This window comes from Sebastes fasciatus, chromosome 8, assembly GCF_043250625.1.
Source record: "Sebastes fasciatus isolate fSebFas1 chromosome 8, fSebFas1.pri, whole genome shotgun sequence".
NCBI lineage: Eukaryota > Metazoa > Chordata > Actinopteri > Perciformes > Sebastidae > Sebastes > Sebastes fasciatus.
In genome coordinates this window covers 28215837-28240243 of record NC_133802.1, presented here as the reverse complement: position 1 = coordinate 28240243, position 24407 = coordinate 28215837, and the positions used below count along the sequence as shown (strand labels likewise).

General features: G+C 41.1%; 1 protein-coding gene across 2 annotated transcripts in view; it reads right to left on the bottom strand.

The window, feature by feature from the left end:
* Nucleotides 1–504: 504 nt before the first annotated feature.
* Nucleotides 505–24407, bottom strand: part of LOC141773111 (pleckstrin homology domain-containing family G member 4B-like) — a 33317-nt gene continuing 9414 nt past the window's right edge. The window contains exons 2-25 of one of the 2 annotated variants that reach the window (XM_074644795.1): nucleotides 20054–20251; nucleotides 16949–19148; nucleotides 16664–16867; nucleotides 15887–16007; nucleotides 15609–15702; nucleotides 15372–15458; nucleotides 14811–14927; nucleotides 14611–14709; nucleotides 14272–14423; nucleotides 13828–13966; nucleotides 12556–12678; nucleotides 12267–12464; nucleotides 11013–11701; nucleotides 10473–10919; nucleotides 8548–8797; nucleotides 8283–8372; nucleotides 7650–7976; nucleotides 7393–7563; nucleotides 7030–7207; nucleotides 6820–6936; nucleotides 5167–5445; nucleotides 3973–4202; nucleotides 3617–3675; nucleotides 505–2678 (exon numbers count right to left, since the gene is read on the bottom strand). In XM_074644795.1, coding sequence (XP_074500896.1) covers nucleotides 3637–3675; nucleotides 3973–4202; nucleotides 5167–5445; nucleotides 6820–6936; nucleotides 7030–7207; nucleotides 7393–7563; nucleotides 7650–7976; nucleotides 8283–8372; nucleotides 8548–8797; nucleotides 10473–10919; nucleotides 11013–11701; nucleotides 12267–12464; nucleotides 12556–12678; nucleotides 13828–13966; nucleotides 14272–14423; nucleotides 14611–14709; nucleotides 14811–14927; nucleotides 15372–15458; nucleotides 15609–15702; nucleotides 15887–16007; nucleotides 16664–16867; nucleotides 16949–19148; nucleotides 20054–20251 — 6549 coding nt within the window. In that variant the 3' untranslated portion in view covers nucleotides 505–2678; nucleotides 3617–3636. Of the gene's footprint in view, nucleotides 2679–3616; nucleotides 3676–3972; nucleotides 4203–5166; nucleotides 5917–6819; nucleotides 6937–7029; nucleotides 7208–7392; nucleotides 7564–7649; nucleotides 7977–8282; nucleotides 8373–8547; nucleotides 8798–10472; nucleotides 10920–11012; nucleotides 11702–12266; nucleotides 12465–12555; nucleotides 12679–13827; nucleotides 13967–14271; nucleotides 14424–14610; nucleotides 14710–14810; nucleotides 14928–15371; nucleotides 15459–15608; nucleotides 15703–15886; nucleotides 16008–16663; nucleotides 16868–16948; nucleotides 19149–20053; nucleotides 20252–24407 lie in introns of those variants that run through there. The other variant, XM_074644796.1, reaches the window with a different exon arrangement.

Here is a 24407-nt window from a genome sequence, read left to right as displayed (position 1 = left end):
CCCCCTTTTTCTATTCGTCGCTTCAGTAATCCTGTTTTTAGACTTACAACACCCCTTCCCCTTTATTCTCCAATTAGACCTTGGCTTTTAAAACTATTGTGAAAGATTTCTACTGGAAACAAAAGCTTAAAAACTCAAACGGCATTAAATCCTGTTACTAAAGTTGGTCCTCAGTCAGCAAATTATCATTAATGCACAAATTTTGAAGTTTTAAAAATGTTGGTCACCTAATACAGGGGTTTTCAAACTTTTTCATGCCAATGCCCCCCAAATAGCATCAGCTTATGGCAAGGGGGCCCTCTTTTTGCAAGATCTTAAAAACCCTGCGGCAAATATTAAAAAAAATAATAAATAAAATAAAACTTGGCACGGCAATTAAGATTCCAATATACAATATATAATTATTATTATTAACAATAATAATAATAATAATAATAATAATTATACAATTTATTTTTTGCATTTTCCCTTTCCAATTTGCTGAGGCCCCCACTTTGAAAATCACTGTCATACTGTAATATACATAATAACGTAACACATTAAACTTATCTACATGTAGCAGATGCGTTTTACAGATTAAAACAAATAAATAATAATAATAAAATAAAACCAACAACAAAAGTTCATAAATTATTTATACCATTTTCCGTAGCTGCAACATACTGTAAATTATTATAATGATTCAACAGAAACAAAATGTTATAATTCAAAATGAATCAAAACAGTTAAATTAAATTCTATAATGTAAAACAGGAAATTACATGTCATACAGTTCAAATTTGTATGCAGCTCAGCCGATTCTTCTTTGCAAGACAGTAAAATACTTCACACATCTTTCTCAGGTCATGATGAGACTTTCACTTTTACATTAACAGTTACAGGAGGAAGTTGTAAATAGGTCGTGAAACTGCAACTTGAATGTGCAGTTTTTTTTTGGATTTGGTGCACAGACCAAAGGAACAAAACCATTCATTACAGGCTGAAACAGACGGGACTGTGAGAGTCTATATTACATTACATTTGACCACAAAATGTATTCATTAAAAATGCATTTTAGAACTGAAAAATAGCAGTAGTAAAACCCGCACAAAGGGAAATGAAACCTTTTGCGATAAGCGTCTGCAGAAATTGTTGTGTCTGTGGAATGAGGAAGTGAAGCACCATCAGTCTGGTGCCACATCCTCATGTTACTGCAAGACTGTCTGGTGATAGTTCAGATCAAAGAAACCGCACGATAAGAAACTGCACGATATGAAACGTAGAATTTGTCTTTAAAAAAAACAGCAACAAAAAAAACCATAAGAAATAAAGAAAACAACAACGGACCTCTCGTTTGAATAAGCAAATAAGCTTGAAAGAAAGCAAGTAAGCAATAAAAAAAAACATGGATCTGCCATGTCATAACAAGTTAGTGGCTTTAAATTAAAATAAACAGAGGTCGATATTATGACCTCAGTTTTTATGATTTGTATATTTTGCACAGATGATAAAAATCAAAGAACTTACAAAAGAACAATAGAAGACACTTTTCATCAATAACTTAAGAAAACTAAATAATATGAAAAATACTTTTTTGTAATGGTCATTTTCTTGAGGGTGTAGCTGGAACATTGATCAGTATGGAACCACTAGTGGACCCTAAATAACAGTAAGTAGTTTTTACCTGGTAGTTATATACCGTGTCTGCTAGTGTGCAGTAGTTGTGTGATTATGTAGACAGAACAGTCTTCCAAGATGCAAAGTACTTCAAATCCAGATGTGAAAACACATGAGCAAGTGGTCAGTCCCTTCTGATAAATTATTAAATACAGGACTACTGTAAGAGCCAGACAGATAAAAACACATGTTTAGACAGACAGCAGTAGTATAAAAATGACCCAAAAGAAATAAACAGGAGAAAAGAAATAGCATTATATATTAATTACTTCTATATTAATGAAAACACAAATCATTTTACTTCTCTGTATCTGCACACAAATGCTTCTCCATTTATGGTCATCGCACTTGAAGTTTAGATGTTCAGCTAGTTCTGGGCTTATGGCCAGTGGATCTGGACTTTCTTATGGACTCCATTAAGTTTCCCGTGTAACTAAAACACTGTAATTCATCCGTCAAGAGATAATGATACACAATTGTTTCTCAAGCAATGCTCTGCCTGCTAACAAATGAAATGGAGCATGAAACACAGAGCGATACACTTGAAGTGAAGTGCTTTCTCACACTGTGTGGTGAAGCTGGTCCTTGTGCGTGTTTGTTTCACACAAGTTGCTGATTTCCATAAGAGATAATAAATACAACCTTCTCTAGTTTGATCCCTGCATATTAATAAATGTACAGGCTGTACAGCACAGAAGATCCCACTAAACAGTGTGTGTGTGTGTGTGTGTGTGTGTGTGTGTGTGTGTGTGTCTACCACATCATCCATGTACAGTAGCAGCCTCTTGTTCCTTCTTCTTATTAGTCCATACGTGATATAAGACAACCTCATTTGACACATAACGGACTTATGATACCAACACACCAAACCTCAATTGTTTCAATAAATCATTAAAAACAAACCTTGTGACCAGACAAAGCTGACTGCCTTGTGACTGCGTAGCCACATAAAATAACTTCAGATAAACTGTCCGTCTGCAGGCGGCCAGAAGACGACTGAACAGCTTCAGTGGATCGATGATCTGCAACAATATTAAAGTCACAAATTGTTCTTACTACAGAGGCCAATGAAAATAATAATAATACATTTATTATAACACCTTTCATACGAAGTAAGGTTATCTGAGATGGCTGCTACTATACAAAGGATTAATTTGTGAAATAGGAACTAAACAAAATGTAAGGTCAGTTTTAGCAATAAATAATTACAAATAAATAAACTTTCCTTTTTAAAAAAGCTTTTATCTCTGTGAATTTTATCTCATTGCAATTTATTTATCTATATTGTATTTTATTAGAATTGTTTTATTGTATTTTTTGTTGTGAAGCACTTTGTAACTTTATTAAGCAAGTGCTATACATATAGTTGATTATTATCATTATTGTTATTATAATTATGAATAATGTCCCACAAACTTGACTATACTGTTATATCAAAATGTATCATTTAATTGTTACTGTGTGTCCTGTTTAATTATGTTTAACTTTTCTGAGGAAAAACGCAAAACCAAGATTAAAAAATAACTCTATCTTTTTAATTTTTTTTTACTTTGTATATTAATTTAAGAAGAGTTTTAGCAATAATTACAAATAAATAAACTTTCTTTTTAAAAAAAAGAAGCTTTTATCTCTGTTCAAATTTTATTTAATTGCAATTTACTTATCTATGTAGTATTTTATTGTTGTATTTTTTTTCTTATTGTGAAGCACTTTGTTACATTAAGGAAAGTGCTATACAGAGAAAGTTTATTATTATTATTATAACTATGAATAATGTCCCACAAACCTGACTATAATATATAAAAAAAATCATTTAAGTATTTCTGTGTGTCTTATTTAATTATGTTTAACCTTTTTAAGAAAATACTCAAAACTAAGATTAGAAAATAACTCATATATATTTTTATTTCTTATATTTTCACTTTAACTGCATGTTAATTTAAGAACATTACATTCTTACCTTCGGCAGGGAATCCAGGGTTAAACTTCTGTTGATTTTCCGATTATAATGTCATCCCCCTGCAATGCAAGATATCAAATATTATATCATACTTCAATAAAATGATCAAAAAACAACCCTCATAACATGAGTTCATAGTTAATAATACTGATTCATCTGTTTTGTGGAGATGCTGTGCAAAACCTTCAGTGTGCTAATAGATCTAATAGTATTTCGGCTTTCATCTTGACTAACACACATTCAGACCTTTTTCAAACCTCCACAGCTGAGATCATGAACGACATGTGAGACCATTTTGTCTTCAGCTCATACACACACAATACATTCAGGTCATACTGTTACACCTTCACCTGTACCTGAGCATTAGCCAGATGTGGAGGTTTGGGGGCAACACCTGGTTTCTTTCTGGTAACCGATGGCGAGCCGTCTCTCCTCAGGCTGGGAGTCCGACAAAGTAGAGGCTTTGAACTCTGGGAAACAATCGAGGAGGAGTCGTCCACCACCTCTCCACCGATGGCGGACAGGCAGCTGCGGTCTGAGCTGCTGAAGAGGTTGATGCGTTCTCCAGGTGATTCAGTGCTGCCCACTAAAGCACAAACAATGAAAGCAGAGGTTTGTGTGCATTATGAAAAAAATTATATAAGTTCAAATTCCATAATGGCATCCAAAAATTTTCACATTGTCCAGATATAGTACATAGCGGTGGTGACGTCTACCATAGTGTCATCCTTGATGCTACCACCAGATAGCGCCAAACTAAAGAATTTTCAAACTAACAGTGGCTTTATAACAGTGGGCAACATCCGGGTCTGAAAAGTGAAGCCAATGCTAAAGTGCCTTAAACTTGTATTCTTTCTAATATCCAGCAGGGGGCGACTCCTCTGGCTGCCAAAAGAAGTCTGATTGTATAGAAGTCTGTGAGAAAATGAGCCCACTTCTTATTTGATTTATTACCTCAGTAAACATTGTAAACATGAGTTTATGGTTTTAATCACTAGTTTCAAGTCTTCTTCAATACAGCATGATGTTCATTTAGGAAATTATGATCCCATTTAGAGTCAAATAGACCATAAAGCAGGGGATGCTTTAGGGTGGGGCTATCTTGTGATTAACCACGGCGTTGTCCGGTCTGGGAGTTGTCTCTGTTTTCGTCTTACAACTTTAACCCTTTCACACTGTGTTTTCAGGTCATGAAAGTAACTTGTAACATATCGGTCAAATGTCTTATTCAGCGTTTGGTTGTACTTAGCTCCAGCCTTTCGTGTCACTTCTGGTTGCAAAAACCAAGATGGCGACGGCCAAAATGACAAACTCGAGGCTTCAAAACAGCACTCCACTGTGACTAGGTTCAGTTCTTCTATACAGTCTATGCTTTAAAAATACCTTCTCATATTCAAATGTCATACTACTTTAAGTTGATAATCATATGGACATGTTCACTGGACTTTATTTAGAGTCATATTGAGACAAGAATTCAACAGCAAACAGTCCCTTCTGTTATCGGACAAAAAAACAAAAAACAAAAAATAAAAACAAAAAAAAAAACTCACTCAGCGGATGATGACTTTTCCATTGTTCACAGTTACGATGAAGATGATGCTGATGAAGATGATGATGGTTGAGTTCATTTTCAGTCACGCCCTCGGGGGAGGAGCAGACAGCAGGACCAGTCTCCACCCCCTGTGACTGGTTACTGGGGTAACCAGCAGGAGGCAGCGAGCCCCGTCCAGAGGAGGAAGATGATTGGCTGAGGGTGGTGGAGGCGGTGCTGCCGGAGCCAATGGAGTGCGGTCGTGGATACTCTAAGTGTGAACAACAGGCCACAGGGACTGATGACACACATGGATAGATGTCATCAAGGACAAATTAATAAGCTGGGTCAGTGAGCAATGAGGACACAAGCAGTTGTGGCAGAAAAATGTATTTAGTTACTAGTTTTACTTTGTTAAACGTAAAAACAAAATGGAAAAGATGAAATAAATAAATAAAAAGTAAAGAATGTGTAAAAATGAAAACGAGACTAAGAGTCTACAGCCATGCTAGCGGCTCTGTGAGGCTACACACAGCAATGCTTTAAGCAAAATACTAACATGCTCACAATGTTAACATGCTAATGCTTAAGAAGTATAATGTTTATCATGTTCATCACTTTAGTTTAGCATGTTGGCATGCTAACATCTGCTTATTAGCACAGCTGAGGCTGATGGGAACTTCATTAGTTTTGCAGGTATTTGGTCACAAAACAAAATTTAAAATTTAACCTGATGACGGCGCTAGATGAAAAGTTATTACAATTCATCCTGAGGGAAACATAAATAGCTGTATCAAATTTCATGGCAATCCATCCGACAGTTGAGATGTTTAACTAAAAAACACAAATGTGAACCAGATGGTGGCGCTAGAGGAAAAGTCATGGGATCACCACATTCAGTAGGATTAATCCCACGAGGACCATGAATGTATGTACCAAATCTAGTGCCAATCCAGCCAATAGTTGTTGAGATATTTGAGTCTGGACCAAAGTGGTGGATAAAATCATTTCTGACATCAATCTCATCATTCACCAGAAAAAAGCCAATTAATTCCTAGACAATCATCCATGAATTAATAAAGGATTTTAAACTCACAATAAGAATGCCTCGGATATTTTTCAGACTGCCAACTAATACCAAGGACTTTCTTCAAGAGTAAACTGGACAGTCACTGTTTTTTTATTTGTTGATTCCTAAACAAATCCACAATTTATCCAGACAATCTATTTGGAAATAATAAAAAATCAAATTAAATAAAAACATAAAAGAATGTCATCCTATTGCAAAATGCACAATTAATGTACATAACTACAGTGGGAAGTTGTTCTGGAGAATCTAATAGATGCTTTCGACTGACAGTTTCAGTGATGGTTTTCACATTTGTCTTTGTTATTTTTCAAATAAATGGTAAAAAATATATTTATTTTCAACTTGGGACTCTGCTATAATGAACCATTTTATAAAGATAGACAAGCCCATAGATCTACAATTAATTTGGTAAATAAAAAGTTATCATTAACTAACAGGAATGATGGCACAAACATGGTCATGAGAGGATTTAGTGTGTATTTTGAGTTTGAAGTGTGAAATGTTTTCACTTAAATAACTAGTCTGAAAAAAATATTCTTAAGCTCTGTCATAAAGAAATGTTTTGTGTGTGCAGCTCCTTACTTCTCCCCGGCAGGGCGCAGCTGACGGCTCGGTCACAGATGGCAGCATCACTGGGTTGAATGTCCATGAAAGGTTTGCGGCCCATTCCCATGAAAACCCTCTCCTGCATACGCAGCTCTGGAACATATAGTAGATCAACAATATGCATTTTTTAAAACCTGTACAGCACTTTGTAAACTGTACTCTTAGGTAAGTGCTTTATGTTATTACCTCTACTGTGAGTGGCCTGATCCCACAGGATCCTCTCCAGGTCGGTGGTCCAGGCTTTCTTCACCTCCATGCTGGAGGCCCTCAGGGTGTAGGTGTCCTCACTTTTTCTCCTGCGGAACCAGATCTCAAAACACAAGCCGCTCACACTTGAGTTGTGGGTCATTCCGATGTCGCTCGTCTGGGAGATTAAACACGAAGAGACACGCAGAAATTACACTGATGGAAATAATCACATGTGGTTAGATGTTTCGGCTTCACTAGGAAACTACTGGAGCTCTGCATCAAACCTACTGGAAAACGCCTGTGAAGTAGAATATACTGTATATCATGACAGCCTTTTGATAAACAAGGATGTGTGCAGACCTTGAATGACTGCTTGTAGACATAAACATCGTTGCCAATATCGGTCCGCTTGGTCTTGCTGAAGAGGATGAGATCTTCAAAGAGGAAGATGCGGCGGACACATTTCTTCTTCCTGAAGAAAACTGTGAACTCGTCCTGACGAACCAGCTGGCCCTGCTCTTTTAAATTCACCTGATAGAGCAGAGTAAAGCAAAAGAAGACCGTTAACTCAATGTTACTGAGGTATATCAAGTATATCTTATCTGTCATTATCTTACATCACAGTCCTGGATGGCGTCCATGGTGAGCAAATCGTTGCCGTGACGCATCTGAAACCGAACCAGGTCTGCAGCCGCTTGGATCTCAGCCCTCTCCCGCTCCCTCTCGCTGCTCGTCAGATCAGGCACATACGAACCCGGGCCACACACGCTTTGAGCGCACACACTGGATGCCAGCAGTGTATCCTGGAGCATGTCCTTTGGCCTGTATGAGCCGGCCAGAGCCAGCATGTCCTGCAGCAGGAGGCTGTACTTGCTGATCCTCTGGATGGGCCTCAGCAGGTAGGATGAAAGGTCCATCATGTCCCCCAGCTCCTGCTGCTTCCTCTGTGAGGGGAGACAAAGTGGAGCTGGAAAGCTTGAAAGGTGAAACATGGCACTAACACTCCCAGGGTGTGATGACTACAGCAGCTATCAAAGCTTAAAATGTAACTTTGAACCTACTAAAATGAAAAATGAAGGTTCATGTGCAAGTGTACGGATACAATGTCCTAAAATGATTTCCAAGGAAGATGGAGCTTATGTACTGTAACCTAGAAAGGGGTGTAAAACATCTGCTTTAGAAGATTTAAAATGGGAAACTCTTCCGCTCGTATGATTCAGTTAAGGGAAAGACAGGACACATGAACTGACCTTGAAGATGTCATGGCGATGGTACAGGATCAGGGCGTCTGACAGAGGTTTGTTCTTGCTGTACAGAGCGTACAGGCCAAAACTCTCACTCTGTGGAAAGAGCCCAAGTTAAAACATATTAGAAAACATTTGTTATCAATAAGCCAATTTTTACTCTTGGTAGCCACATATATCTGCAATAATAACAGATGAATATTAAAGGTACAGTGTGTAGGATTTAGTGACATCTAGTGGTGTGGTTGCAGATTGTACAGTTACTCCTCACATGTCTGAGAAAGCAGCGGGCCACCATGGCGGGCTCCCTCAGACAGGCCTCCAGCTCCGGCAGGAAGTAGTGGCTGTGGAAGTCGTAAAGCTTCTCCAGGTTACCGAAGATGACGCCTCGCTTGCCCCTGAGGTCCTGAGGGATGTCTGGTCGGTCCAGCAGCGGGAGGTAGTGGGTCAGGATGTAGCCCAGTGAGCGGACGTACTCTCTCTCTGTGAACAGCAGCTCCTCCAGGACGCGCTGCAGCCTCCTGGTGACAAAAACACAAACACAGATTGTTACCTAATGCACTACAGTACATATTCTTCAATAATATATCTATTAGCTAGTAGCATCTGCAAATAACTCATTTAATCTTCTCATCTTTTGAATATCTTGTGTTTTTATCTGCATCTGTACAAACCAGATAATATTAGGAAAGTTATTTGGGGGTGTTTTTAAGTCTGGGGTTGGTAGTGATGTGTAGACAAAGGCTTTGTATTTTATCTCTCTCCATCATTTAACTGTGTTTTTTCCCCTTGCTTTGTTTTATTTGATGAATGATGCTGAAGTATTTTATTTCTTGCCACTGTCAGATCTGCATAGGCTCTTTGTCTTTTGAAAAATGCTTGTGATGAAAGGATATTGAACTAATATTTAAAGAGCAACTCAATGCCAGACTGAAAAGCAGTGTTTTGCTGCCCTCTCTAGGTGACAGTTTCAAGCCTGTTTCACCTGGTACACCTGAACTTCAATGCAGCGAGGTGAGAAGATAAATCACTTCTACATTTCAGCAGATAATACAGTGACATGCTGTCATTTTACTCTCTCTAGATGAGACCGTGATAGAAAAAGAAGTAAAACAAGTATGGATGGATTATGAGAATGGGCACAGACCATTAAAACACCTCCCCCATCCTACATAGAAGCTCCTCTGTTGACATACAAACGTATTAATTTGCTTCACTAAGTTGAGTCAGCCCGTTCTCGTTCCCAGGCCCTCAAATACTGAGGCTTTGTCATGGCTGTCAGCGTTCCACACCACCGCACACGGCACCCTCTGGCATCGATATTAAACGCAACGGGCATTCCATTAATTAAAATGTAAACCCATTCCCTGCAACAGTAAACGCTCAGAGAAAGTGCGCCGGGAGTGATTGTGGTACCGTTTAAAGGGCAAAATGAGAGACATCGGGCGCGGACGGTTGGTGGTTGGGTCCAACAAACACAAGGCTTTCATCCAGGAGGCCGCTGTTCGTGCCTCACGTGCGTCACGTTACAAACAGCTGTTCTTTCGTGTCCTGTTTTCACAATGTTCATTTTCACATTACAAACATAGTAGTTTTAAGCCCAACCATGTAGTTCTTTCCTAAACCTAACTATAGTGGTTTTGTTGCCTAATTTTAAAGCGACGCAGAGGGAAGTGACAAAGCGGCGGTATGTGACGAGTTGGGATGAGAACGTGTTGGTTTACTGTAGCCTACTGTATGTATAGGCTAGGCAGCTCTATTATGTTGCAATAAAAGAAAAAGAAAAAACTAAAATTCAATAATTGGACTGCATATTAAAGGACTTAAGTTGTTATCAGGAGCCAAGAATGTGATTGGGATATCCCTACTTATGACTGAGCCCATTAACTTTCCAATGCAATACATAGATGTCATTGATATCAGTCACTGGGGGTGTGTCTGGTAGACCTGTTCAGTAATAAACCATCATGTTGACAAGTAGAAAAAGAGAAGCAAAGACAATCAGAAGAGACAGTACCTGTAGTACTTCATTGGAAGCTTAGAGACAGAAAGAGCGCATGAAATCTCATTAAGACTCACAAGGTTAGTCAAATTAAAGTCATTCAACTCAAAGAATATCATCAAAGCAAACGTCTGATAATTCAGATTTCAATCAGTAATGCAAGCACACATTTCAGCCACATGTAGTAAACTTACAGGGCGTTGCTGGCACTCTCCTGTGGACTTGCCAAACAAAACCCCCCCTCATATCTCCCGATGGGCAGGCTGGAGTGTTTGCAGCATAAACTCCCGTTACCCCCCGCAGCCCCGCGGTCGCTCATACAGGAGTCTTCTGAGCAGAAGCTCCCGTGGCGAGAGATCTGGAACTTCTGAGCCTCCTGGAGGATCCGACAGGACGGCTGACCGTGGTGGGAGCAGGACGACGGGGATCGGACCCGCTGCTCCGGAGGAGAGGACGACCCCGCCATCGCCGCTCCCGTAGTGCACGAGTCCTGGCTCACCGACCTCGTTCTGAGACCTCGTCCCCATGGAAACCACTGGCAGCCGACAGTGTGGGACTGAGAGAGAGCAGCGGCGTCTCGCTCGCTCCTCGCTCTGCTCGACTGTCTCCTCCTCGCCTCTCTTTCTGTTCTCCTTGGTGACCTGTAATTAAATGATACAAAGACACCAATACTGAAAATATTTCGTAAGCATCATAGATCCTAGTTGAGCGAAATTAATTGAGTAACAAATTACCCGTGAGATGTCTGTGGAGTGACCTTTGACCCCTGGCTGGTTCCCGCATCAATGTGCTCCTCAGGTTTGATGTTAGAGCAGGCTACAGTCGTTGAGTCAGTGTTGTCGCTGCCCAGGATCGGCCTTCTCTTCCCTAAATCCACGGCCCCCGACACGATGCCCTCCCACTGCGGGTGCCGAGGCCCGGGCGTCGACTGTACCACCAGACTCTGGCCACCGGGAGTCGGCGTCTGAACGTTAGTGCTCACCACATCGACATAATGACCTTCACACCAGCTGTTAGAATCTGGCTGTTGGTGGAAAACCTCCTCCGCGTCCTGCATCCTCTCCTGAAGCTGCTGCCGGGCCTCCTGGCATCTCAGCCAGGCAATGTTCCAGACCTGCATCCCCCTGGAGCCCCGCAGGGCGCTGGCCTGGGCCTTCACCTCCTGAAACCTTTCCGGGCTGAACTGGAGGAACCGGTCTTGGAAAGTCTGGAAGATGGAGGGGTCGTTGCTTGAAAATAAAACACTGGTGGTGGTTGGATCAGACGGGCAAAGGGAAGCGTTGCTCGGTCCAGAGTCTTGGTTTTGGTGTTGAGTGTTTGTTTTATTGACAGGTGTTGTATTCTGGTCATGGTCTTGCATTGTATGGCTTCTGGATTGACTCTGGTCCAGGTACTCGATGCATTCGCTGGCCAGAGCTGTAGCCTGTTTGGAGATTACAGAGAGAACTAAAGTGCATGTTCACGTTTACTTTTTTATTACCATGCTACTCTACTCAGGCTGAAGTGCTGTAACCTGACACAAATGACCCAAGTAGCAGCAGGAGTGCACGGATGCTGACAACTACTATAACTGCAAGCCAGCATGCTTTGCAAAAATATTACAAAATACTTCAATGATCTACTTAATTTACTAAAGAATTACTGATTTTAGAACATCCTCTTGTATCTGGAAAAAGCTGCTCAGTTACATTAGTGTGAGATTGGTTAATTTTGGCCCTGCATCATTCTACATTAAGGATGTATAGTTGTTATTGTAGTAGTTATATACCTACATACTGTTTCTATATAATTGCATTCTTGCCAAAGTTAAATTTGCAAAAGAGAAACAAAAAATTGCACATAATTAAAATTGAATGAACAACCATAGAGATGTCTTTGTGGGTGACAAACTGGACCGAATAAATGTTTCTACAGAGTAAGAGCACCAGCTGCTTACTGATCTTGAATACATGAATACTGATAATATTAATAATATATCTTACACCAACCTGCTCACAAAAATCACACACATTGACCATGATCTGCAGCTCCCTGCCGCAGGCCTCTGCCCTGCACAGAAAGTCCTCCAGGCCGGACTTGAAGCTGCAGACGAGAGTCCAGAAGGCCTCCGTCTCCGGGTAGCAGAGCCCGGCCTGCTGGAGTCGCTCTGCCTCGGACACCAACGTCATGGCGTGGTGCCTTCGGTCCTGGAGGAGGAGGAGAGAGGAGAGAGAGTCAGACAGGAGGACAGACAGAGACACACTAATACATGACAGCCACAAGGAGACGTAGACTCACATTAGCCTCAATGAGGAATCCAGTGAAGCTGTTGAGGATCTGCTCCATTCTGTCTCCAGAGTCCTCGACTGATTCAGCCTCCAGCAGGTGGCGCTCTCCCTCTACGGTAAACCATTGTTGCATCTGCAGGGACAGAAGATGCAAAACAACAATGTGTCTAGTAGTATGAGCATGTAAATTGTAATCTAATGCAAATTATTATAGTTTATATTATAAGTTTAACTCTTAATTTAGTATCCTGCTGTTGGATGTGTGGGGCTTCTTTGTGTGGGCTTCTTTTTTTTTGCTCACTTTTATATATATGTGTTTCTCTTTTTTATTATGTGTATGTTTTAAAAGAGCAGAATGTAAACTGAATGAACTTGCCATTTTCTCTCAATCAAAAATATAACTGATAAAGTCTTTCATCACTAACGTGCCTCAAGTGTTAGCAAAAGACCAAACAGCCGACCCAGGGCGAAGCAACTTAACCATCGGTCCCCAATAAAACGTAATACAGTATGTAGTGACATAAAACAAAATACAGTATGTGTTCCCTGATTTATGTGACAAAAAAAACAGGAGATTAATCTATTTTAAACAAAATATAAAATGTATTTTCCATTCAAATGCTAAATCCTGAAATTCAATGAATGATATTTGATCTACTCATCATCACCATACCCACATGATGAACTGTTATCATTAGATCGCTGGGCCTTCGTGAACTCAGGGACTCTAATGTCCTATATGGTCCCTTATGACAGTGGATCTCAACATTTTTCCTTAAGGGACCCCTTTTCTATCATTGCGTAAACTGATGACTCCCGACTAAGTGACATATTTTATAGATATATCACACTATATTCAACGTATAACGTAACAGTACAGAACAACTGATAAACTGTACAATTAACCCAGTTAATGCATAACTGCAGTAATTAAAACGAGTCATTTTGATGAATTTTGAGCAGAATATTTCTCCCAGAGGCTTGGTCCTCGTCCTATTAGCTCTTTGGTTGTTTTAGCTGTGTACTTGTGTAAGGAAGGAATATAACTTGTGTTCAGAGTCTGGATATTTTTTTGAGAGTTTATATCTTAAATAATCATTTCATTTAGTTTAGGCATTTCATTTAGGTCTTGCAACCCCCCGGGAAGCTTTGGCAACCCCTAGTGGGGGGTCAGAACTCCCAGGTTGGGAACCAGTGCCTTAAGACAATTACTGCAATTACCAAAACCTAATATATTTTTAAAGCGAGTTGCATTCATCTGAACGTCTGCAGGCGTGCACACCTGCATGAAGTGTCCCTCCACCTCTCTGAGTTGTAGCAGATACTCCAGGTGTTCCAGTGACATGTTGGACCTCTGCACGAGGACGTGAGCCTGCTCCTCCACGTGGTTGTACAGGCTGGTCACCGAGTCCACGGCGTCACTGCATGTAGGAAAAAGAAAGATCATTCTGTAGGCTTAAGAATAATAAATAACTATTATTGATATATTTGTTTCTGTCCTGTACCTGAAATCACATAATGAGACTGAAAATGTGCTGCAGCTGCACAATTTAATAATTTTAGCCAGTTATTTTTGGTGTGGTGGTTGGCAGGTTGTTTATTTTCTAGCAGCTAGAATATTCAATCACAGGGTATCAAGGGTCGTGTAAACAAGTTTACACCCAAAAAAGACTGTAGAGCCAATACCCACGTGTAAATATAGCAGGAGAGAGCAGGAGTTTATTACCTGAGGTCCTCGTAGTGCGGGTATTTGAGGTCACTCTCCTTCCTCAGCCTCGCCAGGATGGCCCCGCCCTCCCTCTGCAGGCTGACCAATCGGCTGTCCTCCAGCACGTTCCTCATCAGAGTCCTCTGGTCCACCATGCACTGCTGCACAGTCTGATTGACGAAGAACGATTTTAAGATCAGCAAATGATTCAATAACTCCTTCACATCAACTATTTTGTTGTTGTCTGTTTTCCATGTGCGTTCACCAATAGACATAAAATAAATAGAGTTAAATAACTGAGCTTTCAAGGCCCAAATAACAACAGGAGTAAGCAGTCAAAAGCCAGCGTTAAGGTACCTGTACAGTGTCTGTCCTCCGGGGCTCCTCTAGCTTACTGATGGCACTCAGAAGAAGGCTGGACGCCTCATGGAGATCAGACACAAACGGGAAGAGTTTCTAGAGGATGAAAGACGTGGACATGCGTAAATCATGAGCAGTGAAGAGACAAATAGAGAGGCAAAGAGGAGCCAGGTAATGTATTGATGTGCCTGTCTCACCTGGTGCAGCTCTATCCAGTCACAGTGGCTGTGAGACAGAGAGCCATCCAGACGTGAGCTCAGTTGACTTGCCTCCACCAGCTTGACCAACGCTTTCATCGATGTCACCACTTCAGTCTGTTTTGAGGCAACGAGTGTCAAAACATCAACACGTTTTCACAGCTACAGAATGAACAACGGGGAGATTCTTACGATTCTTTACGTCTATTACTAATCATGAATATATATATTTCATTTAATATAGCTACTGGAGAGTGCTAAAATAAACTGGAACCTTAAAGGTGCACTACGTAACTTTTTAAACTGCACCACAGCACAAAGTGGCCATGCAGGGTTTTGACGGGGTTGCCATCAATAACCATGTCTAAATGATTATTTTGCATCTCTACGTTTAGATCCTTTCTTCACAGTTCATACTTTGTTTTGGAACCAAACTAATATTTTAGTAACAAGGACAGAGGGACCAGCTCAGATTAATTACCCTTTATAGGAAACAAATCAGAGGTATTTCTCCAGCTGCAGTGTCTTATAATAAAGATTGTAAAGAATGAAAAAGATTACCTGGATGCCGGGACACCTCTCTGGCCGAAGGCGGCTCTCCTTGTCCACCAGCAGCACGAAACTGTTTACTGCCTGGTGAGTCTGCTCCTGCAACAGTTTAACACATCAGTCCTACTTCATGCGTCTTTGATTTGAGTTACATCCTTTTATTGATCATCACTAATAAATCAGAGTAAACATATGGGCATCAATTGAAATTAATTTCCGCTGTAATGCAGAAGTTTCTGTGCTTCTTACCTGAAGCGTCATCAAGGCCTTATAGAGCTGCGGCTGAGGATTCGTCTTCCTTGAATCAAAAATGAGCGTCATCCCAGCTTCTCTGATTTCTCTCCTAGATAGAGAGATAAAAAAAAATCTAATAAGTTCACAACAACCACAGTGACCACAATAAAACAGACTACAAAAGATGCTAAAACGTCCTTCCAGTATGACTTTAAATTAACAGGTGTTTTTTTGTTTCAAGTCTGGTAAAATAATTTATTTGTTGATTCATTCACTGATTTACTGGATGTTACCTGGTGATCGTGCGAAAGTAGAGCAGCATCTGAAAGAGCTCGTGGCTGGTGACAGCTGATCTCCATCCCTGGTGGTGTCCATAGAGCTCAACTATTGCTCTGCCTGTCCTGTCTCTGCCACCTGAGGGGGTTAGAGAGCGGAAATATAAGGGAACGTGCTGTTTTCTGGGAGAATCCTACCAAATCCTTCACACTGTACCTTTAAGTACACTTTACATTAAAATAGTCATTCTGTATGTTTAGATCTGGATAGTTTTCATGTTTTCAAAGTGCTGCAAACATTTTCTAAGAAGAGAAAAATGCTCAGAAAATGAAAATGTGCAGCAACAGCAAAGGCTTGACAATTCAATATATGTTAACCGATACCAGCACATGAGAGGAAATCATACAGACCAAAAAGTTAAAATAAAGAAGAGCAAAACAGCAAATATGAAGAGAGACAGAGAGGGTCAGAGCTACTGTTGGTAAGTTTTACTGCCATTTCAAAAAAAGGGAATTTTCAAGACACGATAAAACACAATTAAATAATAAGTCATATTCTGCCTTATTAAATAAAAAAAAATCATTACCCTCACAGGCTGATATGCTCTTAGCTTTAAGACAAACTATTAATTTCTTATTTAATACAAATATATATTTATCTACAATCATTTGTATATGTTGTCTTTTTATGCACTGTGAAGAATTTTATCACTCTGCTTTTGAAAAGCTGCAAAACAATGTATATTGAATATTATGATCATCCTAGTTTTTGTCGCTGTGTCTCATCTAATTGACCTGTGAGAGAAGCCACTCCTAAGTACAGGGGGTGGGCTCTGGGGTCTGGGGATCCCAGGGGAAGGTGGTCAGGTCTGGGACGAGTAGAGGCCAGCTGGGAGATCTTCTGTGTCTCTGCTGCTGGAGGTTGATCCGTCTGTGACGGGTTCTCCGTCTGATGGCCGTTTCTACCGGTCATGAACGTGCCGCCGGGCTGAGCAGCATCTGTAGAGAGTGGATACATGTTGCTGTAAGGAGGCTGAAGAAGACTGATTTACATCTGGTAGTAAGAACTTAAATTCCTACCTGGAATGACCATCCTCCTCTTGTTGATCTTGGGTGAAACCAGTCCAAACGCTGTGCTGTTTTTACATTTGACCACATGCAGCTGGGGAATCTCTGCACAGGAGCCGGCGTTTTCTCTTCTCCTCACATTTTGACCTTCGACGATGACCAGTGCGCACTTCTCCGAGGTGTTCACCACGGCTGTGGAGAGAGACGAACATCTTCCATCTGACATGGATTCCCGTCTGTTCTGTGGCGCCGAAAGAGGCTTGGGAAAGTTTGGACTCGCTCCCGTGGAACTGGTTCTGTTTTGTAGCCTTTCACGAGGCTTGGGGGTCACATTCATCGCTGAGATTTCAGTTGAAGTAAACGGTAATCTGTGGTGTTTGGCAGAGATCACATCTGACTGATCGCTTAAACTCGACAACGCTCTATTAGCGTTCATCCTCGTTCCTGCTGCTAAATTTGTCCCGTTCACATTGTGTAAACTGCCGTACGTTTTGGCACAGTGTGCATCCCTTGGTTCCCTTTCAGTTTGTTCTGGTAGCCCACCACATTTTAAAGCATGTGTTCCCCTGGGATCCATACAGGGGGCAGTGTTTGTATCTCCTGTTCTCCAATATGGAACCGTGTTCTTTTCTCCCGACTCCTTACAGACGGAGGGCGGAGACTGGTGTTGCATCCCAGGATCAAACCACATTCCTGGACACCATGGATCTTCTGTTTCGGTCTCTGGTAGTCTGTCGTCGCACTGTGAGAAATCCCCATCCTCCTCCACCACAGATAACATATTCCCCCTCTCCCTCTCCCTCTCCCTCTCCCTCTCCTGTCCAAAGGCGACAGGGTTTTGTATAGCAGCCTGGTAGGAGTCCCTGTATCGACACCTCAGCTCCTGAGCTCTGGAAGCGTTTCCACCTTGTCTTCTCCTCATGCACGGGGTGCAGGGTTTCTCAGGGAAGCGGACACACTGAGAGAGTTCGAGGGAGTCCGGGTGAGGGTGATGGGGTTGGGAATGGTGCAGAGCTGTTTCTGCAGGAGCCTCCGATCTAGAATGAGTTTGTGGTTTTGTATGTAACGGCACTTGTGCTTGTGACTGTGCTTGAGGTGTGTTTGGCTGTCTCTGTAGTTGCCTGTACGACTCCGTTTGTGCACGTGGCTGCATTTGTGCTCGTCTCTGTGGATATCTTTGTGGTTCAGTCTGTGTACGTGGTTGCATTTCTAATTTCTGCTGTTCTTCAGCTGCTGACTGAGCTCTACTAAAAAGCATAGTGGCCTGAAGAATATCAATATATTCCCCTTCTGCTGGCTCTCTCCTGCTTATATCTTTATGTTGATCTGGCTCTATATGTTCAGAAACAATTACACTCTTATCTTCACCTTTGCATGTAGTTGTATCTCCACCTGCAGGGGTGCATGCACCTGAAACAGCGTCTGTTTGTGTGGCTGTATTTGGATCTGTCTCAGTAAAGCAGCTGTCCCACGTATTAGGGGACACCCAGCCAATAGGCTTCGGCTCAGTTTCAGTCTCTTTCACTTTGACCAGCCTCGAAGAAGAAGAAGAAGAAGAAGAAGCGCTAGTATCCACCAGGCGGAGTGACACAGCGATGCCGTGCCTCGCTGGACATATTCTGGTCTCCACAGAGAAGGCAGAGGGATGTGAAGAAGATGCTAAGATGGACTTTTGAATGGTTACAGGATACTGTTTTGGTGCCTTCGAAGAAGAAAGAGGAAATGATGAAGAATTCTCAGGAAAACGAGGAAGAGGCGGAGGATGAGGAAGCGGAGGCGGTAAAGGAGGATACGAAGTAGGAGCCGAGGCCATACTACTCCGAGCACACGGTGGCACGTCCACAAAATCCGGCACAGCCAGCCGTTCCCATGGTAACCTCACCACGCCCCGCTCGTTGGCGAGCAGGCATTGGCTGAGAGGCGTCCCATGGCGGCCCTGGTTGATCTCCTCTAACCAGTCACGGCTGAATATACACGGATAGGAGGTTTCGGGGATCGGCGTCTCCTCCACTACTTCCACTATAAGCCCCTCCTCTTCCAGGAGGCTGCAGACCACGATGCGAGCCGATTGGTCACAGAACGGCGCCACCTGGAGGTAAAAGTCGCCGGGCTGAAGCAGCAGCGGGTTGATGGGAGCGAGTTGGACGACGACTTGGTCACGCAAACACAGAGGCCAGCCCTCACACAGGAAGAGTACATCAGAGTACTGAGCCTGAAAGGAGACGAGGACAAAGACAGTACGGGGTTACAGAAATAGACGTATATGAAGTATATCAACATTATGCATATTGTGTTTTTGTGTTCGACAGTAATTAAATCATGTTTTTATCATAGAAATATTTCAAAAATATGATCAATCTTAACTTTTAAAGACACAGAGACCATTTTACATGATTTTATCTCATCACGCCTGGATTACTGCAACAGCCTTTTTGCTTGCCTGAACCAAAAGTCTATTGATCGACTCCAGACTGTACAGAACTCAGCTGACAGGCTTTTAACCAGAACCAAGAGACGTGATCACATTACTCCTGTTTTAGCGTCTTGACACCGGCTCCCAGCATGTTTTAGAATTGATTTAAAGATTGTCCTGATTACATTTATGTCTCTTCATGACCTCTCTCCCTGCTATATATCGGCCCTTTTAATACGATACGCACCGGTATATACTCTGAGATCCTCGGGCAGAGTCTTCTGTCTTTTCCAAAGAAAACTAGGGGGATAGAGCGTTTGCAGTCAGGAGCCTTTGAGGCTCTGGAATGATCTGCCTGAGAAAATCAGGGCAGCTGAGTCAGTAAACTCCTTTAAATCCCTTCTTAAAACATACTTTTATCGAGGAGCCTTTCCTGATTTTATTTGAGTCTTAATTTCCTTGAACTATCTTTTATTTATTTTAAATAATGTTTGATTTTGCTGCCCTTGTGAAGCACTCTGTAACGTGGGTTTTGAAAAGTGCTCTATACATATAGATTATTATTATTGTTATGAGATTAATTCTAGCAAGAAGATCTTAGGGCAGCTTTGTGTCATATTAACAAATGTAATGAAATGTATGTGTCTCTTTAGACTCACACACAATCTTAGCACACCACCGTAGTGTACGAGAGAGTGACTTACACATGCAGCCTGCTGCACGGTGTCTAAGATGTGCTTGGCTGGGACCAGGAAGTCCAGCAGGCACCGCAGGGCGTCTCCCCGATAACGACTGTCAAGGATTTGGAAGAGCTGGCTGAGAAGAGTGGGGGCGGTGGCCTCGAAGGGCGGGTACAGCTCCGACAGCAGGTTCTGGATCGAGCTCTCCAGAGAATCAAGGTTCTGAAAACACAAGAGAGAGAGACAGCAGAGGCTTAACCCTTTAAAGTCCTCACTAAGAAAAAAGCAATGTTGTTTTTTTTAAACAGACGTCACCGTTTTTTTTTAAATATAGATCTCACCAAACGGTTGAGATGACACTTCATGGTAAAAGTAAAATACAAACCATGTACTGTTATTATGCTAATAATAGTTTAGTATACCAACATATATCAATTTGTTGCCATGGAATTAGTAGTATTACCAGTACTAGTATTATTTCCGTGTATTTATTCTAGATAGTTACTATATTTACTGTAGGCTACTTTGAAAACATCTCAGAAAGGGTAAAATGTGTTTTTTTTTATCTAATATATAATGGAATAACATTAAATATATGATATCAACAAATTATATTAACAGCAGTGAATGTTTATGTGTTCAAAGTTTTTTCTATTTCATAAAAAAAATTATTATCTTAGCATCACTACTTTTACCACTAAATAACAATTCAACTGTTTGGTAGAGCATGTTTTTAGACAGTAAAAACAATACTTATTGAATTATTTCCATATATATTTATATATATATATACCTAATGGAATAACTAATAAATATATACATACATTTGCATAAAGCAAGCATATTTGAGTATTAAATAGTTGTCAAATCTCCCTTTAAGGTACAACAGATAAAAAAAATTGTGATTAATTTGCGATTTAATTAATCCCAATTAATCATGGACAATCATGTGATTAATCGCAATTCAATATTTGAATCGACTGACGAAAAAACATGTCCTTATATCTGCTGTAATGTATAGTAATGTTACACAACAGGAAGCCTGGAGTCAGTCACGTTCATCTCTCTGGCGTCTCTCACAGTAAATTATTGAGGCCTCGTCCTGAACCTCGTGGCCCGCTGAGAGAATAGCTACACAAACACAAACACACTCTGTGCTCATCATTAAACGTACAGTCAGCCGGCCTGACAGCAAACATCCAAGCAAACGCTCACTGGTCTCAAGGCTAGCTATCCTCCTGGTTTATGGTTTCACATTCCCTTTGACCTGAACTCATGGCCCGCTACCCTCTTTTAGGCCCTGCTTTATTTAGCAGCCGGCAAAGGCCACGGCAGCGGCCCTCGGGGGTCAATGTATATACATGCACGGCTGAGGCTCTGTGGGGAGATGGATGGCATCAGGAAGGGTTGTGTGTGAATGTCGACGCATAGCGTGAATGTTGCTGCCCTTTTTCCCCCTCTGGCATGTGCTCAGTGTCGTTTACTGTATGAGATTGCGTCAGTGTAGGAGTGAGGAAATGCAGCTTAGTTTAGTCTGGAGTATAACGAATCATTTAGAGCAGTGTTTCCCAAACTGTTTTTTCTGGGGACCCACTTTTTTAAAAATGACAAACCATCGTGAATTTACGATAGGCCTTATCTATAAATCATGAGAAGAGCGAATATGTGCGTAAATTCCTGACCATTTTTACTGCCATTTCCGCATCACCTTATATTATCTTGAATATGTAAAGCAGCCATTTCAAAGAGATACGTTTGACAAATCACAACTTAGTTTCATGCATGTGTTATTGAAAACATTATACACATGTTAAATACTTTATAAATGAGACCAAATAAATGCATTCAGGTGAAGTTAACAGGCCCTCGATGTACACTAGCCTTTCAACTTAGAGTCAATGTTATTAGTAGGCAACAATTATCAGAACAATACAAACATTCAGGCTCAAAGGGTGAACTGTAGATATAAATGTTAAATAAAAGTACAATATGTGCCTCTAAATTGTAGTGGAGAATGAGTAGCCTATAAAGTACTGTAGCATAAAATGGAAATACTCAATGAAAGCACAAATACCTCAAAATTGTACTTAAGTAGAGTACTTGAGTAAATGTACTTGTTACATTACACCATTGGTTTCCGACCCAGTCTTTGGGAATGACTGATTTAGATTTGGTAAATACATTTATTCACTCTCTGGTGGAGTTAAATGAGAAGATCGATAACAGTCTTATATCTGTTTGTTAAAATCATTCCACTGAACTCGCTGGTTTCCAGCTGTGGTGATGAAGAAAGACAGACGTGGATGAGATGGAAACAGAGGAGGGTGTGTTACTGCAGGGTGTGATGAGTTATGTCCCCTCAGACTAATGCTGGCTCACTGCCTCTCTGCTATCTGTTGTTCATCTCCCTCTCTGATCTCCGAAGGGCGTTCAGACTTGCAAGATCTGTGCTGTATAACAAGCAGACTTTCTCACTGAATTCTCTTTCCTATCCTGTGTATTGTGTCCCTATTTATGTTTGTTGTTTCTTATATATATATATATATTTATATATATATATATATATATATATATATATATGCTTCTGCATGTTCTAATTTGTTTTCTCTATCTCAAGCAACAACAGACATCCTCCACCCTCTCTGTCTCATCCCCTTACAGTATGATCTAACAATGCTGGACTCTCAGCCAGTCCGCAGCCCCCACAGTTCCAGAAACAACACCGTGACTCAGAGCTTTCTGGTGAGTCCTGCCTCGACCCCGTTGGGACACAACACAGTGATGGTCATCATGATAATAACATGAAGGAGGAGGATGAGAGGAGGAGGATGGTGGCAGGCTCAGAAGCACAATATCAGCTGATTAGACTGTTATCAGGCCATTAAATAGGCGTTATAGGTGGTTATAAGTCCATAAATGTAGGTCAATAGGGCCCTGCTACACCCAATATAAGGTTTTATCATCTATTTACATGTTCGATCATAGAAAGAAGGAATAAAAGAACATGACAGAAGCAGAAACGGAAGACAGGTGCTGTAGTATAGACAGCGTGAAATTCCACATGGGGTGGAGGTCGGGGGCAATTGATGGGTCACAAAACACAAGGCAACTGCAGGGTCTGAAATGTGAAGCCAATGCTGAAGTGCCTTAAACTTGCATTCTTTCTAGTAGCCAGCAGGGGGCGACTCCTCTGGTTGCAAAAAGAAGTCTGATTGTATAGAAGTCTATGAGAAAATGAGCCTACTTCTCACTTGATTTATTACCTCAGTAAACATTGTAAACATGAGTTTATGGTCTCAATCGCTAGTTTCAAGTCTTCTTCAATACAGCATGATGTTCATTTAGTAAATGATGGTCCCATTTAGAGTCAAATAGACCATAAAGCAGAGGATGCTTTAGGGCGTGGCTACCTTGTGATTGACAGGTTGCTACCACGGCGTTGTCTGGTCTGGGAGTTGCCTGCTTTTTTGTCTTTGACGACTTTAACCCTTTCACAGTGTGTTTTCAGTTCATGAATGTTAATTATAACCATTTTTGTCGCTTCGAAATGTCTTATTCAGCGTTTGGTTGTATTTAGCTCCACCCTCTCGTGTCACTTCTGGTTGCAAAAAAACAAGATGACGACAGCCAAAAGGCTTCAAAGCAGCAGTCCACAAACCAATGGGTGACGTCACGGTGACTACATTCACTTCTTATATACAGTCTATGCCCAGGAGTCTGGGGTTTGCATCCCATATGAAACCAACAATGTGTAGTTGTCTTTGTGTGTTAAGTTTTACTTTCACTTTTGAAACGTAGTTATTTTAAGCCAAAAAGCCAAATCCCCTAAACTTAACTAAGTGTTTTTGTTGCCTAAACCTAAAGAAGCTGTTTTGTTTGTGTTCAAAATGCAATGTTTCATTCAGTTTTACAACGTGCGTTGCTTTTGAGCTTCGACAATATGTAATGTAAAGCAAATTAAGTTCACAGCTCATAAAATTTAAATGAAATGCTTCCCCCATCTTGAAGACAATGAGCACCTGCTTCAGTGAGTGTCTGTTTTCTCTCAGATGTCGGTGAGGGAGGTCTGGGATGGGATTCTTGGCAAAGGGCAGCTTGCAAATTGCAGAAATTTAAATGAATGTGACCTTAAGAAGAAAACTAAACATAAATGTTAATGTTAGGTTGGTTCCCCTGGCGACGGTGACACGACGTGCAAATGCTTTCTAGCCTTTGGAGTGCTTACAAAACGGGAGTGAAATTCTAACCTGGAGCGTGTTAACACTGCTGGTAATATGAGTCAGCTGTGAGAAGCAACATCACCAGTTACTGTATGTCTGCCTACAAGAATACACACTGTCATGCTGTTTAAATGCTTTGTCTGAGTGTGTGTGTTTTT